Below are 19,173 nucleotides of genomic sequence, written 5' to 3'. Positions count from 1 at the left end.
ATCTCTTCCTGTGTTTTAAATTATACATCACAAGTACACTTTAATTCTTACAAGAGCAGTCTGTTGCTTCCCCAGTGCTGATAAGCAAAGATACTGCACTGCCATCAGAGTATGTTGCTTGAGCACTGATATATACATGACTGAGGAGTTTGGTTAAATTAAAGCCATAGCATCATCTGAAAGTGGAGACATACATGGTGTATGCTCTGAGAATGGGCAGACACTGTGGATGGAGGATCTGGCATCTCTGCTGTTTCTAGCAAGCATTCATTTTCCAAATAGAATTTTAATAGGCTTTAATGACCTTCAGTCATGCAAATCTGTGAGCTGTTCTCTCTGGTAATTCACAATTGTTACGTTGAGAGACTAACATTGTATTGGAGAACTACACAGCTGTGTCATACTAGAAAGGAAAATGCGTTGCTAATTTTTTTTCTTTTGCTGAAAGGCAGGTTTCACATCTCACATATTTTGCAGTAGCTTTACTACCTGTCACTATGATCTGTCTCCTTATCCCACTGCTAGCCCAACAGAACATTGGTTCAGACCCATGTAGAGAAATGATAAGGGAAATAGGCACATCAGGACACGTTTCTGCCCATTTAAGGCAATGCTTTGGCCAACATGAAATGAACATGATTTATTTCTTTGGAGACAAGTGGGAGAAACAGACAGAAGGAAGAGCTTAAAAGCTCAGTGTAGCATCCATATAACTTTGGTAATTCAGGCAGTGCACCCTGGCCGTACCATTCAGCAACAGCAAAGACCTTTTGTATCTGCCCCCAGCTACCAATCTGACACAAAACTCTCTCCATCTGGAAGTGGCAAAGGGGTAGTATCTCTGACTGCTTTTTCCTTTAGACACTGAGCAGCAAGAAGGAAATTGTTTCTACCTCCTGTAATGCAGCAAGGCAATTCAAGTCATTATTTCTGCCTTCATACTGTGTGCTGGGCCCAGAAATAAATCCAGTCTCAGGTCCAAAAGGCTCTTGGTGAATGGGGCAACGGCAAAGGGCTTCATGGAAGGGTGCTGATTTGCACTGCACCTGCTGTGGCACACAGTGGTTACTGTAGCACAGCATGCTTCACTGGCAGAGGGTGCGCAGGGAAATATGTGCACCCTATATACAAATAGATGAAAAATATGTGCACAAATATACAAAAGATTTAGAGCCTAATTGCTGCTATTTTTTGGCTTGTTTTTTGACCTGTGTTTAGTCTCCTTATCGCTTTTAAAAGGCAATTTGTCTTCAAAGTTGAGGCACGTGATTATTTAAAACAGTTTTAGAAAATATGGCCACTGTATATACAGAAGAATCAGAAAAACAAGGAAAGCAAGTAAAAGGGAGGAGGAAGTATTTAGAAACGAATGGATGGCAGAAATAATATGATACTCACTGAAGTGGGAAAGTAAAACTGCTCCAGTGGCAATAAAAGTTCGTGTAAAGGTATTTAGAATGAATGACTGCTGTTTAGTCTGAAACATCAGAATATACATTTTGTGATGTTTATTAATGGCCTTGAAAGATGAGGCCCTGTTGCTAGCTCTGAAGATCATTGCACTACCAGTAGCATCCCAGAGCTAGGGAATAAAATGAAGGCTTTATTTACTCTAACACAGTAAATTGCCTGCCTTGCCACAGTTATCTGCAGTGCCACCATGCATAGATAAGACTGAACTCTGATCAGATACAAACTGTTTCAAATGTCAGAGGAAAAACAAAATACATGCTTCCATGTTAAAACTGGAAGGGACAAAGTATTCCCTTTATGGCATAGCAATGCCATATTTTGATGCCATTAATGTAGAGAAAACTCCGGCTGATTCTGACTGAGATGGTATGACCCATGCAGAGCTGTTAATTAGCACCCCAAAGACAGGAAAGTTATGAGACTGTGGACCTGCCACCCCACTCATTTACTTGTGCCACTGCAGTAGTTTGGGACTAATTGGTTCAGCATTTGGGGATTTTTACACTATGTGACACCCACAAGGGAAGTATGTTCAGTGATTTTTCTTTCAAAATGTCTGATTGACAGTGGGAACCAGGTAAGTTATTTCTGGATGCAGCCACTTAAACAAGCAGGAACAGTAAATAAAGATGAACAGAAACCTTTTCAAGAGCACCAATTTTTTACCATAAAATGCTAAGTTGGTAAAATATGTATAATTTGAAGTTGTCATTTTTTTAAAAGAAGCTCAAAAGAGACACTCCAAAACACTCATTAATAATACTTAAATAGCAAAACATGAAGTGCAAGGATTCAATTTCCACATTTTCCCCAACTTTACGTTTAATAGTGAATATGTGGACAGAATGGAACATAAACTTGAACTTTCAGGACTCTCCAGAGGGGCTGGTTACTCCTCTGGTCTAATAACAAACCTGATAATAATGACTTTACTAACTGTTTGTAGATGATTAACAAATGTACTAGTAGTGAAGACACTGCAGAATGCATATCTTTAAGAAAATAGCTGCACACTTCTTTAAATTCTTAGGAAGTGTTAAATATAAACTGTGATGCATCTGTAGGTAGCAGGTGAAGAGTCAGATCTGAACTCTTGGCAAGATAAAGAAACATCCTGCACTTATCGCATTGGTGTCTGTGTACTTTAAATACTTCATTAAATCCATCCTTGGTTGAATAGCTACATGTTTGGAGTCAAAAATGTAGCTACCTTCTTAATGTGTGCTTATCTCTGTAACATTCTGTACTGCTCGTAAACGTGGTCCTTGGTGCTGAGATGTGTCTGTGTGGAAAACATTACAAAACTTCCCCATTTTTGAAAGTAGCCTTCTCTGAAAGGAGAGAGAAGCTGAGGCTGATGCAGAATGGTTTAACACCATTTGTAATTTGAGGCCTTTACGTGCTTCTGGTTTTGCAGCTTCTTTAGCTTCTTATTAAATCACTGGCACATAGAGGAAAAGTTCAGGTGTTTCTCAAGCTGCAAATGACAGAAAAATATTAAGAGAATTGCAGCAGCCTTTATACCTAGATTAGTCTAATAGGTGGATTTTCTTGTTAGAAACTTATATATTACAGTAACTGAGGTACTGAAGGTAAAATAAGATCCAGATTTTTCAAAAGAGGGGATACCCAGATTTTCATACATCATGAGGGTGTTAGACAAGTTGGCAGGTTAGACAAGTTGGCAGTATAAGTTTAGAGCTTATACTGAGAAAAATCAGCTGAGAAAACCTTTACATACCATCAGACTTACAGCTATTCATCTAAATCACGAGATGGGTGATTTAGGCCTCCAAATATCTTAGACACTATTAACAGCCATTAAGTGCTGGATATGAGGTTGTGTTCTGCAGTCTTGCTAGTTTTTAAAGAGAAGCATAAAACACCCCCAAAACAAATGAAGATATGGTTGAAGTTTAAAAACATTAGTGCACATAATTTTTTGTTTGGGCAAGGAAGAAGTTTTGTCCTGACTCATTGTGAATAATTTTTTTTCTAGTTTCTCCCTGTAGCAATCATGAACTGGAAAATCAGTCTTTATCAGAACTTTACCTTGACCCATTTTCCCATGCTAGCAAACTGGAGATGTAGCTGACATGTGTATAAATGTTCATGCCTGCTGAAGAGTTTCTGTTTGACAGATGGTTTGACTGCAGTAGAGGTTCTGCACTGTCTGACAGCCACAAGAGGCTGATCAATGATTTCAGTTCTTTTTACTGCATTGTATTCCTGGGAATTCATGGATGCTTCTATGACATAAGAAAGCAGACACAAATCCTAGATGTATCGGCTCATCCTAGGCGTTGAGGCCATTTGGGTGACACATTTTCATCTCAAGTGACTGGGCACTACTGTATGTTTCATGACATAGTGGTCAGTTGTTGCTCATTTGATTTTCACTTTCATATAATACACGAGTTTGACCTAGATATAGCCATCTCTATTGGCAGTTTCTGTATGTAGGGTATATGCTCTTCTACAAAATGGGTTCTCTTCCTTCTTAGAGGAGCAATGTAGCCAAAGGCAGTGATAGCTGAGCTTTGAGTATTTCATGGTGGAGGCCACATTTATTCTGAAACTGCTTTTCCTCCTAGGCTGTTGGCTGTGATTATGAGATAAATTCCAATGCAACTGAAGACCAGTGTGGAGTTTGCCTGGGAGACGGCTCTGCTTGTCGTACAGTGAAGATGATGTTTAATCAAACTGAAGGATTTGGTAAAATGGGCTCTTTTAAACTCTTCAGTTGGTGAAGTCATTTCTCTATATAAAGAGAATTAAGTACTTCCCACAGCAAGCTGAGTGATCGATTTGCATAGGAAATTGTAAATGGATGTTTCACAGTGAATGATGCTTCTGCTAGAAAAGATCTGTGGCCTGTGCTTTTTAAGTTCACCTTGTATAATTAAAAGTATATCAGAGACCAACAGGCCCTACGCACTTTACACAGATGATAATAATAAAACCCAAAACAGCACGTGTAGTTACCAAATCAATGTAATTTACCACTTGGAAAATCTGGACCAAATCTCTGGACAGTGTAAAGCACCAAGAAAATGCTGGGGTGAGTGGTTTGGGGATTCATTTCTAACATCATAAACCTGACCATTTGCTACAGTGACCATGTACCATCCCTTCCTCATGCAGAACTTCGCACTTGTGGTTGCTCTGAATTTTTCCATGGGATGCCTCTGGCTTGAAAAGTAACTCCCTGCAGGGTTAAGGTGGTCTGAATTAGTACTTGGAGGACTGAGGCTTTCTTTGTTGGCAGTAGTGAGACATTCAGGCTTTCAATTACCTTGTAAGATACCATGTGGATAAGCAGGAGGTGAAGGGTCAAGAGAGTGGGAGACTGAAACTGAATGAGAACCATGGTGGTGAGCTGAAGAGACAGCAGGATAAGCAGCTTTGCACACAAAATGAGGACAGGAGGGGGAGAAGTGAGAAGACAGGGCACCAGAGAGTGTGTTTAGAGGAAGGTTTCTGTCTGAAGAAAGAGGCTGGTGCAGAGATGGGAAGTGTCAAGAGCACTAGTTGGTATCATGCTAGCAAGGAGGGAGAAACATGAGTGAGGGTTTGACCTTGAATTTTCATTGTTTGTTTTTTTTTAATAAATAATTCTGATTTGCACACATAGGACCTGTGCTAATAATTTAGAGCTTATAAGATTTTATAAGGTTTTCCAAAGATTGGTGAAAAGCACTTAAAATATTTCAGGAGTTTTTTCTGTACTGTGTGCTTGGATTTGCTTTCCTATGCTTCGTATCCCACAGGTGAACTGTGAAAATGGCCTGCAACCATGCTGCAGCACAGGTTGTGTATATGTGTGGGACTTACAGAGGAAAATAGAGCTCCCTCTCCTTCAGTACTACAGAAATCCTCTAGTCTCTGACCTTTTGCTTCTGCTACTCTAAATTTCACTCTGCCTTTGGCAGTGTGTGGGTTTACCAAGGCTGTAGATAATGTGAAATTTATTTTCTAATAATAATTTTACTAAAAAGTAACACATGGAAGGATAAGTGCCTCTTTATTTAAATTCATTTTGTGTTATATCTTTACTTAGTTTTTACTTACCCCAGGATTCAATAAGCCTCGCTGACACATACTGCTGAGGGATACTGAATGTTAAATAAAATTATTTCATTGCTTTTTTTAGAGTCAGTAAAAAATTGATTTTGCAGATTCTTTCCCTTCTACAGTCGTTAACTCCATTGCCGATGAAATAAGGAAAAGTGTCAAGAAAGGCAGAGATTGGTGGTTTTTTCAGCTTATAAGATAACATGTGGATCTTGTTGATATCACAGGTGTTAAACCAAGAAAAGGAAGTGGGTTTTGTTCCCAGTGTCTGGCTTCTTTTTGTGTCTGATAGGTACTGCGCTCTTCTGCCTTGCAGTACAGATTTATGGCAGAGTGGCTACTGAACAGTTCATGTAAATGTGAAGACTTCAGGCTCATAAATTCAGTATAGGTAACAAAACTGGACCAAAGAATGCTTCCAGTCACTGATGAGGAAAATTTGAAGAGTTTTACTGTGTTTAGTGGCACAGAGAGATAAAAAAATCAAAGCTAGTATATTTTGACTTAAAGCTTTATTCAAAATCTAAGTTCAGCAGAGTCCTTGAGTCTGGTGCTGCAGCAGTGTGTATTCTGTCTGCAAGCAAAGTTGCCAGGTCAGATTAATGATAAGCTAGAAAGAAGTTTTAATAATTCAACCTTTCACTGCAGGGCAGGGTGATCACTTTTACCTGAAGTCTTACTGCCTCGTGCTCAGAAAGAAAGGTTTAAAAATATTTTTTTATTTCATTATTACTTGTATTTTTTAAAAATCATTTGTCTTTCCCATGGATGCAAAATGGGGATAGCAGTCAAGGGGCTCCCAAAACAGCCAAAGGAATGGCACATCATCTGTGTAATGGATTCCATTATGGTTTCATGATAGAAAACAAATCAGATGTCTGATGTGCACAAACGGTCTTGGCTGTTGGCACTAATGTTAGCAAGTACCTGGGTTACAGCTCATTTTCAGGAGTTTTGTTTGAAATCTTTTAAGCCGCTGCATCTGAACTCTTACAGCAGAAAGGCTGCAACATGAGCAGGCCATCAAAAAGCAAGGTGTAGACCTGGTCAAAGGAATCACAAGCTCTCTTGTTGTTAAGGTAGAAGTCATCTACCTTTTATTTTGAGGTAGAGTATTTAAAATAAATACTAGTCCTAATGAACTAAATAAACTAAATCCTTGTTCTTACCAGTGTTGTGATAACTGTGAAGGCGCAGTTAGGCAGAACTGTGTACGGCAGAATGTTTGCAAAGTGTGGAAACTCTTTTGGAAGGAGAATAAATTGTGTTGCTGGATGAGAAGTGTTGGAGTAGGAAAAGGGCACAAGGGACACAGGTGTAGGAATGGGCAAGTGCGGGGAGTATTTATTAAATGGGTAACAATAAGGGGAAATGAGGATGTGAGTATCAGAAAGGGATCTGCCTGGGACTGAGGAGAAGCTAGGTAACAAGTCGTGGTCAGAATGATGGGTAATTGTCCTGTCTTCACTCTTTTGTTTGTGAAGGGTGAAATTCTAGCAGTGATAGGCAAACAAGAAAACTGTGGCTCTACTCACCCTAACCTGGAGGTTTGTCTTGTCCCATTATCCCTCACCAACCTGGCTGGCACCAAATCAACATCTGCCATGGTCTCCCTGCTACATGTTTCCTTTTCATGGAACAAAGTGCACACATAGATTTGGCACATGCCTGAACCTAACCCTGAGATGGAGTCTGACCATAGCCATGATGCAAATGTTGGTCTCAGAGACTGAAACGTCTCCTAGATCCTCACTTTGGATACTGTCTCTATACTGTAATTTTTTTTCCCATTACCATCACACACTGCAGTGCTCCCTCTGGAAGCTGTATGCAGCCATACCTTGACTTGAGAACCCAGTATGCCACCAGGAGCCTGAGCTATTTTCCATGTGATGTTCTTATGGTAGTGCCTAGAGCCTGGCTTAGAGAAAAATCATGCTTCAGGAATATGTATTTTTAAGGCAGAGAAGCTTGCAGAAACAATAAACTGGAGAGCAGGATGGGAGTTGTTGTGATAAGGAGAAACAGCCAGATCTGATTATCATCTGATCTGCAATACTGTGCCAACAACTGGAGTGAAATTACTACTCTCTCACAGTAATGGGAAAAGAGAAACAAGTTCTTCAGTGCTGCTAGAGCCGTGCCTACAACAAGGGTTGCGTGAATTTATTCATGTTGTACTCTTGTCCATGTTAGGAGCATAAAGATTTGATTTTAATTAAAAAGGGAGAGATCAATAGTGTCTGAGAGTTGCCATGTCACGGGTGTGTGATAGCACTCACCATATGGATGCTCCAGGATTTAATGAGCACAGCAGGTAGGTTAGCTGACATTTCGACTGTTATTGAACCTCAGATCTGTAGATCCTTATCAGATGAAACCATATAACCACGAATAATTATATAAACATCATACGTATAATTTTAAACAAAATTTTATTGTGTTGAGTGACAAACTGAAAAGCTTGCTGCTGATTAGGTTTGATTTCAAAAGCAGGTAACATTCATTGGGAATTAGTCTGAGGTTCTGGGGAATCAGGAGATAATTTAGGTAGTCAAAAAAGCAAGAGACAGGGAAAAGTGAGTGTGATACACTGAGCAAATATAATATCTATGACCAGACAGTTGCAATACATTTAAAATCAGGTTTATGAGCAACAGCAGGTGACCCAGACAAACGTAATTATGCAAAAACTTCCGAGGATACAGATTTTATGCTACAACACAAAGAAAAATGTATTTTATTGGTTTTATGCTTTGTGTTTTGAACAAATGCTATTCTAATTATATATACATATACATATATACATATACATATATATATATGTATATAAAAGCCAAAAAAACCACAAACCAACCAAAAACTCTCCTGGAAAAGGACACCAACATTGCAAAGCTAAACTGTGAGGATGTGACACAATTGAGATTTTTCATGCTGTGTTAATTTGGTTGACTTGTGAGTATGCCTTCTAATCAAGTGTTTAGTTGCATGGTCACACACTGTGTTTATAACTCATCTAAATGAATACAACATTTGGGAGAATCATTGTACCTTTGTAATAGACCTAGACCACTGGTTTCCTATAATAGAAGTTATTATAATAGAAGTTATCCTGAAGATATTGTTATTCCCTTCACTTATGAAATACTGAAAAGTTGGATTTCTACAATCAGTCTGGGAAACTTGCAGAAGGTGACATCCTGAGAACTCTCCCTCTTGAACCTTAATTGCCGGGAGAGGGAGGGGTAGAATTATATATTATTAATATCATGAAGAAGGGTCTGAGGTAGACAGATCCTTTTGTTGTACAATAAATGACATATCAGACATTAGAACCAATACTTATCAGCCCACAGGAAATTCAGAAGGTAAAGACTTTGGGACACTTATATATGACAGTAGGTTGTACAGCGTGTAAATATGTACATCATGTTTTCCAATCCTGCAGTAAACCAGCGCAAACTGCAACTCACACTCCCAGGGCACCTGCTTATAGAGCTGTCATCCATCAAATTCTTAAAGTCCAGCCAAGAGCAATACCAAGAAAGCCATTAGAGTTTCTGTTCAAATTGCAATGTGAACTTACAATTCAGTAGCAATAGCAGTAGCAGTTCCTGTAAGGTGAGAAGAACAGAGCCTGATGTCATGTATTGCCTGTGGTACAGACAAAATTCCGTAAGGTGCACATACTAAAAGTCTGTTTTTATAGACAATTTTATACATGAAGAGCTGCTGAACTTCGTTATGAATATCAGTAGTTTATAAAAATGTGTTCAACTGAACGTAGTAATTGGAGGTGTTTGAATAGCATTGAGTTTTTTTGTAGCAAGGCTATCTATGGGAAACAGTCATGGAGAAATTAAATGACTGACGAGAAGGTACCTGTAATTATGAACGTATCGGGGCACTGGTGACAGATGAAAACATTCTTTGCAAATTGGAAAAGCCTTTCCAACAGACTGTAACTCTCTGGGACTCCCTGGCATTTCTCCAGATGACTCATACTGTGGTATGCTGGAGCCCTTGGGTGTGGTTGTGGAGATGCTGATGCTCAGCTGTGAAGTAGATTTCCCCTGTTGCAGCTCAGAAAATCATTTACTTCCATATCCCTTCTAAATGCCACTGTCATTGCCTAAACAGAATGCATATTTGTGTTCCCCAGCTGAAACTAGAAAACCTGACTTAGAAAGTCACACTATTAACTGCCTGAAATGCAAGCTCTGTGATAGCACATTTGTATATATTTTTAAGCAAAGTTCTAATTTTAATAATCTTCTACGTAAGTAAAATGCAATGGTATTTTTGTTATTCATCTCCGTGAACCGTTCTTGTATCTTAGGATATGTTGATATTGGGCTAATTCCAAAAGGTGCAAGGGGAATCAAAGTCGTGGAAGTTGCAGAAGCAGGAAACTTCCTTGCTGTGCGAAGCAAAGACCCAGAAAAATATTACCTGAATGGAGGTTTTATCATCCAGTGGAATGGGGAATACAAAGTGGCAGGCACAATATTTCAGTATGACAGAACAGGGGATCTAGAAAATCTGACCGCTCCAGGACCCATCAATGAATCAATATGGATTCAGGTAAACAGGGGATCACCACAGAACTTGCTGGTTTTGGATGGCAGCAGACTGTGCTGGGGCTCTGAAACTGAGGCTGGGAAAATACATGTATTTTTCTGTAAACCAGTCTAATAGCATACTATCTTGCAAAAATCAGTTGAGCTGTTTTGGAGAGAATTAAACACCTTGCTTGAGAGGGTTGTTCATCCTGCCTGTAAACAGATGTCCAGTGCCACATTCTGATGATTGTTAAAAGCTGGCATAATCCAGTACAGCCACTAGTATAGGGATCTTGCTACCTGTAGTTTGTCAGTCCTTTGCTGAAACTTCCTTGTCTCTTGTGCCAGGTTAGACCAATATGTGGCTGTGATGTGAACCAGACTCAGTAACTATTTATCACAAAAAAGAAACTGCTGTCAGGCTGTCAACAGTAAGAACTAGGGAAGGCTGAGAGCAGTGGCAGCTTGCACAGACCAAGAAAATGCAGCATTACATAGATGAACATTTATGGTTGATGAAATAGATCTATGCTCCATTTTGTTTATTTTATGTTGCTTTGGAGATTCTAACTTAAATCATAACCAGCTCCTGTTAATTCTGTAAAAACTTACCCTTTGTTCTCTGAATGTATCTTTCCTGTTTGTTTACCCATGTATCCACGATGCAGTTAGAAGTATTAGGGGTGTGATCTTAACTACTTTCATATTTTCAATGTCTGATGACAAGATCAGATCTTCATTGTCAATAACACTGTCAAGGAAACAGTTAGGATGAAGAGTAGAAGTTTGTTGCTGAAGACTTCTTTTCCCTTGGTGATCACAGAATCATAGAATCAACTAGGTTGGAAAAGACTTTTAAGATCATCAAGTCCAACCAGTGTTTTTCTTTTCTCCCTCTCATCAACCAAATGATGAATTTTTAGTGTGGCTCTTCTTAACTGGAATTTTCCTGCTTAATCCAGAAACACTAAAATTAATATTCAGGAAATGTCTGAATAAAGTCTGAAATTTACTGACCTAGCGGTTGTTTTGTAACAGCTATGTCAGAAGGGTAGGGAAATTATAATTTACAATGGTGATAGGCAATGTCTTTAAATCAGCAGCACATCTAGGCAGTGCCCTGGATGGTCTTTGCCTTATCTTTTCTTACAATTAATAGGATACCAATTATGCTGGCCCACTTACTCCCACTTACTGCTTGCAAAAGTGCATGAGAAATAACTGTGTCTTAGATACATGTGTGCCAGTATCAGCACACAATTGCGATTTTTGCCAGTCTGCTTTTCTGAACTCATAGTAGGCTCCAAAATGGGCTGCTTTAAAACTTGCTGATTCTTCTGTTTTGACACTTTGAAAGCTTGGGGACAGTAGCTCATTAATATAATGAGTAATTAAATAAATTACACTAATTTTCCAGCTACTTTTTCAAGAAACTAATCCTGGAATCAAGTATGAATATACTGTACGTAAAGAAGAAAGTCATGAGAATGAGATTGGAGAGCCAGAGTATTTTTGGCAATATGGAGACTGGACAGCCTGCAGTGTTACCTGTGGAAGAGGTAATTCTTCACTTTGTTTTTTCTATTACTGTTTGTCTTCATAACTGGAAGATCTTTCCTTTAAGTTATCCAGACAGCATCCTCAAAGAGGTAAAGTTCTTTAATCAGCATTTGGTGGGAAATCCAATCACATGGTCACAATAATGTATTTTGACTTTAAAATAAAACGTTATTGAACCATTTAAATGTTATTAAATCATGTAACACCTGCTGTGAAATTCTCAACCTCTGTCAACCAAAATGAAAGACTACGGGTTTCTTTATAATTTGTTGTCAATATGTTCCACAGTAACCATGTTTCCCAGCACTTACTAATCTATGACCTAGTCTAGTTTCCCTACTGAGTCTTTCCAATATGTCAACTACAAAAAATGTTCTTCATTTCTCTCCTGCCTTGATAAGCAGCAATGTTTTTTGTGCATATCTCAATAAGTGCTTATTTAAAATCAGTCTTCAGAACTTACGTGTCTTTGCCACTCTCAGCACAGTGGCTTTGGAACAGCTGCAGTTATATGTAGTTCTGTGCAGCATGTTAAACCCGAAAAGCAGAGTGACAACCATGAAGTAGGATCTGAGAAGAGGTCCAGAAGTTTGCCTTTGGTAATAGACAGAAAATTCTAGCAGGAAAACTTTATTTAAAGTAGTTAACAGACCAGTGAGATGAAGCTAATGCTTGCAGTAGATGAATAATGATAAAAAGAGTGAAGGTTTCTTTACAAAAGTTAAAGGTTTTTATCCATCCTTTGCAGGAATGATGGTTAAAAGATGAGAAAAATGTGTGTGAAAGGAAGTCTGTATTTGGGGAGAAAAGATTGAAGCCTCCATCTGAATTAGTTCTTAAGTTTCACCAAACAGAAGACTCTTGGAAATAGGATGGGAACCTTGTTCTTTTACTGCCTGTGTGAAAACTGTAGAGAACAGTAGATTAATGTTTCAGTCATTGGTTATATAAGCCTTTTCTCTTTCTAATGATAGGGTATTGCCAGTGTTTTTTGATAATTATTGCTTTCATTAACTACTTTCCAAAAGGAAAGAAAATGACAAACTAATGTAACAACTCCCAATGGGAGTCTGGAAGCAGTGTTGATTACAGGAATAGCAATTTATTAATCTTTCCTGTCAGGGAAGACACTATAATAATGCAGTTTCAGTAGTTTGAATAAAGGGCATTATATGCCGTTAATCTTAGATTAGAAGAAGAATTTTAGAATAATAGCATAAATTACCCCATTCCAATAACATTCCTATATTGTAAAAAAATATATATATATATAAAAGGCATATTACAAAGATGGTTGTACGTTCATATATATATATATGTTTGTGCAGTTATTTGTGTTTTTTTGTGGGGTTTTGTTTGTGGGTTTTTTTGTTTTTTGTTTGGTTGTTTGAGAAGTGTCTGTCACAAAACAACATGTGTTTTCTGTTTAGCAGAAAAAAAGCCAACATTTTATTTAAATAGGTACCTAAAATAAGTGTTTTCCTTAATTGCATGTTTATTGCATGTTTCAGTTCTTATACCCAGTTGTGAAGTGTTTAATGTAACAATTGACATGATAACAGAAGCGGGGGAGGGAGGGGAATCTTACTACGCTGTTTATTATGTTGTTCTGGTGGGGTTTGGGGGGGCTGGGTTGATTTTTTTTGTTTCTTTGGTTTTGTTTGGGTTTTTTTTTTATTTTTTTTTGTTGTTTTTTTTTTACATCAGCTGTACTTTTCCAGAACTGTTTCTCACTAAGTAGATGATATTCCCAGGCACTACCTTCTTGCTAAAGAGCTGTGTGATTTGGCTTTGATTTCTAGCTGTCACATGCATTATTTAAATAAAACACATGTGTTTCAGTTTTTATTTAATAAATGGCTTCCCCTGTTTGCTGTCTTTGGGTTCTTAATACATGTTTATTGGCATACTGGCTTTTGCTTTGCATGAGCAAAAACTGTATGTTTCAGGCAAGACTGTGGACTTACCAATACGAGATGGCAGGGGAGCCAAGAAGTGCATCGTAGTTCAAAAATGGCATAGAAACCGTCCCAGTTCTCTGCATTCCTGCATGTACAAGAGAAAATAAATTAATAGATTCTTTGCTGTCTTTCATCTGAGATACAGACAGTTCTAAAATTAACTGAACAAGTATAAAGGAGGATGAAATCTGCTAATATATGATGCAGTTCGGGTTTTGTTGCTCACTTCCTGCCCAGAAAAAAGGGAAACCATAGCACAGAACTTCAGTGCATGACTTCAACAAGGGGAGCTCTGATACTACAATCTGTGTGCAGTTTTCTGTACATACCCAATGCTTAATCTGGTGTACTCTGGGATGACTGAATGTGGACCAGCAGTATTGTTATCATATTTGATTGGCACTGAATCTGAGCTAGGTGGCCCTCCTAAGCACCACACTGGTGCAGGAATATAGAAGGTTTGTGCCCAGATGGTGAGGCCAAAAATACCTGGAGCAGTATGGAAGATGCATTTGGAAAATATTACCTCTTCATTGTTATGGAAATTTGGAAACTCTAAAGTCTTGCTAGTTTTAGCAGGGAATATGGGCATGGTAATGATTTTTGACCTAGAAGCAGAAAATCTCACATAGTTATGCATTATTGTGTTCAGTTCAGTTTAGGCCCCAGGAGACAGAATAATGGCAGAATAGAATGTTCCCAGTGTTGCTGGATTAACCAACACTTTTCTCTGACTTCCACAGAATTTCCTTCTGACTTTGAATGATGATATTGATTTTATCTGAACATACACTCTGTTTAGATTCAGAATTTATTGCCGTCGGCAGTAACAGACCTGTTGCACCAAATCTCAGGCATTTGAAGAGTTTTGAAAGGTTTGTGAGATAAAAGTATACTGAAGTAGGCAAGATCATCTTCTATGGGTGTGCTGCCTGACAAGTCTACTGAAAAGCCTGCAGTGGGGGTCAAGGAGATAAAAAAAGTTGCATATATTTAAACTAAAGTAAAATAACCTTCAAATAATTTTGCCATTATCATTTGGTAAATAATAAACCAATTGCTTTTCAGAATAAAAGGGAGGGTCAAGAAAAGTGAAACCTGGACCTATCTAAAGATTCAGCATAGGGCCTCTCATCACAAGCAATGAGTGTGGCAGCAGTAAATCCAAGGGCACTTTGGCCTGCTGTAGCCACAGAGATCAGGAAAACACAAACAAATGCTTTCTGGAGCCAACAGAGTGAAGCTGAGGGTGATGAATGGGGCTACAGACATAGAAATGATCCTATGTAGGAAAGCCTCATCTCTCTTAAGATAAAAAATATGGTTTTAGCCCTGTGATGCAGCTCCTTATTCAAGGGAAGTGTACCTGGAAAAAGCCCCAGTGATGAATAATATCTTTATAGGGTGAAGCTGTCCCTTCTTAGAATTAACTCAGGGCAGCTCCCTGAAGATATTTTCCTAGAGATTCTTGGTCTCTTGCTCTCACCTGTATTCTTCCTGAACTCTATTGCAACCAAGAAAGAAAAGGTGCAAATGTGTTAATGTTTTCCTTCATTTCTTTCATCTGCCCCTGTCTTTTGTAGTCTTAAAGACTGGCTCTGGCCAGTCTACAAAAACACCATTTAACAGGGAAAAAATATTGTCTGAAAAATCAGTGTTTTCTAATGCTGAATGCAGGGAAAAGAGAATGTAGAAGGTAGTCTAGTAATTACATTGTAACCCATTGCATGGCAAACAAATGCTGAAGAGGATAGGTTATATTAAAAATCATAAGCCTTGCTGTGTCCTCACTGTAGAGCACTTTGACTCTCTGCCTGCTGTTTGCTTTATGCAAACGGAAATTACTTTGCAGTCAGTATGTAAGTACACCAGACAGTGTCTTGCAAAATGCTGCACCTTCTGGCTCTCAACTGGCCCTTCAGAGCCTACTATTAAGACAGCAGTGTAAAGCCCCTAAGCTGTTTTTATAGGAAGGTTAACATATATGTTTCACTGAGTTTTTTTCTGGACCAGCTACCTGTTGTTCTTTATTTAAATAATGGTCCATTAGAAAATTATAAGTCCTTCATCCTTGTTCTAAGAAACATGATTAAAGCCTTTACACTAGTTTTGAGTGGCATTGAACGTAATAAGAAGGAAAGCACAGCACAGCTGCAACTATGGGAGATCATATTAGGCATTCGCAAGAATGTACTTTTCCATAGGTAACATCAATAATTGGCAAATTCTCAAAGCTCTGCAAAATAACTTAACTGTAGGATTTGTTTAGGGGTTAATTGTTATGTGCCCTCTAAATCCTTCACAACTGTTATCAGGGCTACTTTGCAAAATTACCTCCAGGTGTTTCTGAACTGAAATGTAGTACCAAACTTGTAGCGTTGATTTTAGGAAACAAGGGTCACTATCTTTTCCTTCTCTATCATGGGTCTAAGTTTTATAACACCAAGAATGTTAAGGGGGTGTCGTGGTTTAAACCAAGTCCCCCAACTCCCCAAGAGTTAGGAAGGAAAATCCAAAGAATGTAGCCCCCACGGATTGAGATAAGAATGGTTTAATAGCTAAGGCATAACACAATAATAATGATACAACCCATAACAAGCGAAAAGAATACAACACCCCACCAGCCACCGACCCATAACTCACTCCACCCTGTCCGGCCGAGCACCGCGTGCTCCCTCCTCCATTTTCCTCCGGAGCCCCCCCCTTCCTGCTCTCTCTCTCCCAGTATGCATCCTGGGCATCACGTGCTATGGTATGGAATACCTCATTGGCTAGCCTGGGTCAGGTGTCCCAACTGTCCTTCCTTCTGGCCTCCCCTCCACCCCGGCTAAACACGTGCCTTGAACAAAAGGCACTTGAACAAAAACAAAGGCCTTGAACAAAAACGCCCTCAAAATATGCTCATTATCAAGCAACTATTCCCAGCCCAGAAGTCAAAACACAGCACTGTACCAGCTACAAGAAGGAGAAAAATGACTGCCACGGCTGAACCCATGACAGGGGGCTATAGGGATGCTGGGGAGGAACTCTTCATTGGGGAGTGTAGTGATAGGACAAGGGGTAATGGTTTAAAACTTAAACAGGAGGAGTTTAGATTTAATATAAGGAAGAAGTTCTTTACTGTTAGGCTGGAGAGGCACTGGGATGGGTTGCCCAGGGAAGTTATGAATGCTCCATCCCTGACGATGTTCCAGACCAGGCTGAATAGAGCCTTGGGTGACATGGTTTAGAGGGAGGTGTGCCTGCCCATTTCAGGGGGTTGGAACTAGATGATCTTAAGGTCATTTCCAGCCCTAATTCAAGGCCAGGTTGGATGAAGCCTTGGGTGATACGATTTAGTGTGAGGTGTCCCTGCCCATGGCAGGGGGTTGGAACTAGATGATCTTAAAGTCCTTTCCAACCCTAACTATTCTATGATTCTATGACTCTAAGGTTGGATTTTGCATTGTGTGCCTAACTGGGCTTGCATTGAATAAAATGTTTTTATTCAAAAACAAAGTTAACTCCTTGCAGAGCATCTGAGTTGATGCACAGCTTTGTTAATTGTGTGTTCAAATTAATTTTAAAATTTGTTATGCTCTTTTGCATACACATTTTGTATGTTTGCTTCCGATCCTTACTTTCTATTCTACTCAGACTAACTTTTGGCCAAACTGAGGGGTATGCAGCCAATATATTCCTAATCTCCATTTCTAAAACCTTCCACACCTAATTAATTTTAAATTATCACCTTTTTTTCCCCAAACTAAGAGAGAAATCAGGAGCCCAGTGGCTCAGCTTCCCATCTAAAAAATCCTGCATTAGAGATGAGTTGGTACAGAGAGGTACCACTTAACACAGCTGTAATGGTACACTTCTCTGTAGAGAAAACATGGGTGTGGGAAGGGCTACAAATGAGTGCTGAAGTGAGTAGAAAGGAATGGTGTGTTCCCACTCCAAAAAGCAGGATCTTTGCAGTGGTATAATGACCAAGGGACAGTGTTCTGATGAATACAGGCAGCATCTTTGTGCATGCAAAACAGCTGTGGACTAGTTAGCACTGAGGTCAGAGAGATGTGAAAGAGGTGAAGGGAGGAAAAGAACTACCTTCCCAGAGCCTGTAGAAATGGTGTTTAGGTTTCAAATCTCACTGATTTTTTTATATATTTAGGATTTTTAATCTGTGGCTTAAATAGGTTATTACACATCTAAGTTATGTAGCTCTAAATGTTTGGTAGGGCAGGGTCAATGCGAGGTGACTGGTTTTCTATTTCTGCAATGTTTTCTTGTTCAGGTTGCTCAAGATGAAGAAACAAGTGATTTGTTATGTCACTATAACTACATATGTATGTGTGTATCAATATATGCACATAGGATTCCTCCCAGCTTTTTGGAACTGAACTGTACATAGTCATGATAAAAAAGCTGTGTATTTATAGCTTCTTTAAATATGTACATCCATTCCAGGAGTTTCCAAATTTTGAAACTACAGTGAGAGTTCACATAACTTCAATAATGAAAATTGTTTGTGTGAATAAATTGATTTATTGATGCCAGCAATCAGCAAATATTTTATGAGAATGGACAGCCTCGAAACAAAACATTTGCAAAAGTTTATAATGGTTTTAAAGTTAATTACAGCAGCTGAATTGACACTAAAAAATGTACCAAAGCTAAACAGTTCTTACTTGCATTTGTAACAGCAACATATCTTGATATTGAAAGGGATAGAAACATAATGCTGTGAACTGCGTTATTTACTAGGAGGACGGCTGCTAACTGTTCCAGTTAGATTTTTCTTAGCATAAAAGAAAGCACTGCTCCCCTGGGAGACCTTCACTGAACAAGCTTTTTGCTGTTTGAAGTCACCTAGGGATAGGAGAGTGCCATTTCTAGCCATGCTTCAGTCATGCAGCTACTTCCACGTAATCTACCCTGGAGCTTGGAAGCTTCAGTGAAGGGTATTAATGGAGCACAGGTCTGCCATCCCTTAATTCTCTCTTGTAGGTGAAACTAATCCTTGTTTTAGTTCATCAGCCTTAATGCATGAATAGAGGAGTCTCAGTCATCAACCACTCAGTCATCAGCCGCTGCTGTTGTCCATAATTGTCTTATGTGTCTCAGTCACAAGTGTGAAAATACTCTAAAAGGTGTAACATTTCCTTACATACCTGATGTTTTAAGGTGCTAAAAAAAATGATACAGGTTTCTATCTGTGGAATGACCCAAATATGAATTAAAGTTTCCTTCTTTGTTTTTGAGGACTTTTTCAGTAATATCTGACTGCAACCTTCCCCTTCACACACGCAGTCCATGCAAAGTTCTCTCGCCACAAGTTACCTCTGTTGCTAGCTTTGGATTTCCTAGTATTAGGGAAAGAAAAGTAGTATTATTCTGGTTTTTTTCTGTGTTTATTTTTGAAGTAGATTGTTACATTTTTGAGATAAAAGAAAAATTGAATGCTGTAATATTACTTAAAGCAGGATAGCCATTATGGTAGCATGGAATTTTAGGAAATACATTTTAATTGCCCTGTATGGTGCCCTGGCTTCATCTGGGTTAGG

At 38.9% G+C, this 19,173-nt stretch overlaps 1 protein-coding gene across 1 annotated transcript in view; it reads left to right on the top strand.

Annotated features, from left to right (window-relative positions):
* ADAMTS12 (ADAM metallopeptidase with thrombospondin type 1 motif 12) overlaps window positions 1–19,173 on the top strand; it is a 168,195-nt gene that overhangs the window by 121,901 nt on the left and 27,121 nt on the right. The window contains exons 14-16 of the mRNA XM_031051603.2: window positions 4,068–4,188; window positions 9,887–10,131; window positions 11,527–11,668. Coding sequence (XP_030907463.2) covers window positions 4,068–4,188; window positions 9,887–10,131; window positions 11,527–11,668 — 508 coding nt within the window. The remainder of the gene's footprint in view (window positions 1–4,067; window positions 4,189–9,886; window positions 10,132–11,526; window positions 11,669–19,173) is intronic.

Source organism: Melopsittacus undulatus, chromosome Z (genome assembly GCF_012275295.1).
Source record: "Melopsittacus undulatus isolate bMelUnd1 chromosome Z, bMelUnd1.mat.Z, whole genome shotgun sequence".
Taxonomy (NCBI): domain Eukaryota; kingdom Metazoa; phylum Chordata; class Aves; order Psittaciformes; family Psittaculidae; genus Melopsittacus; species Melopsittacus undulatus.
This window is presented reverse-complemented; position numbering and strand designations above follow the sequence as displayed.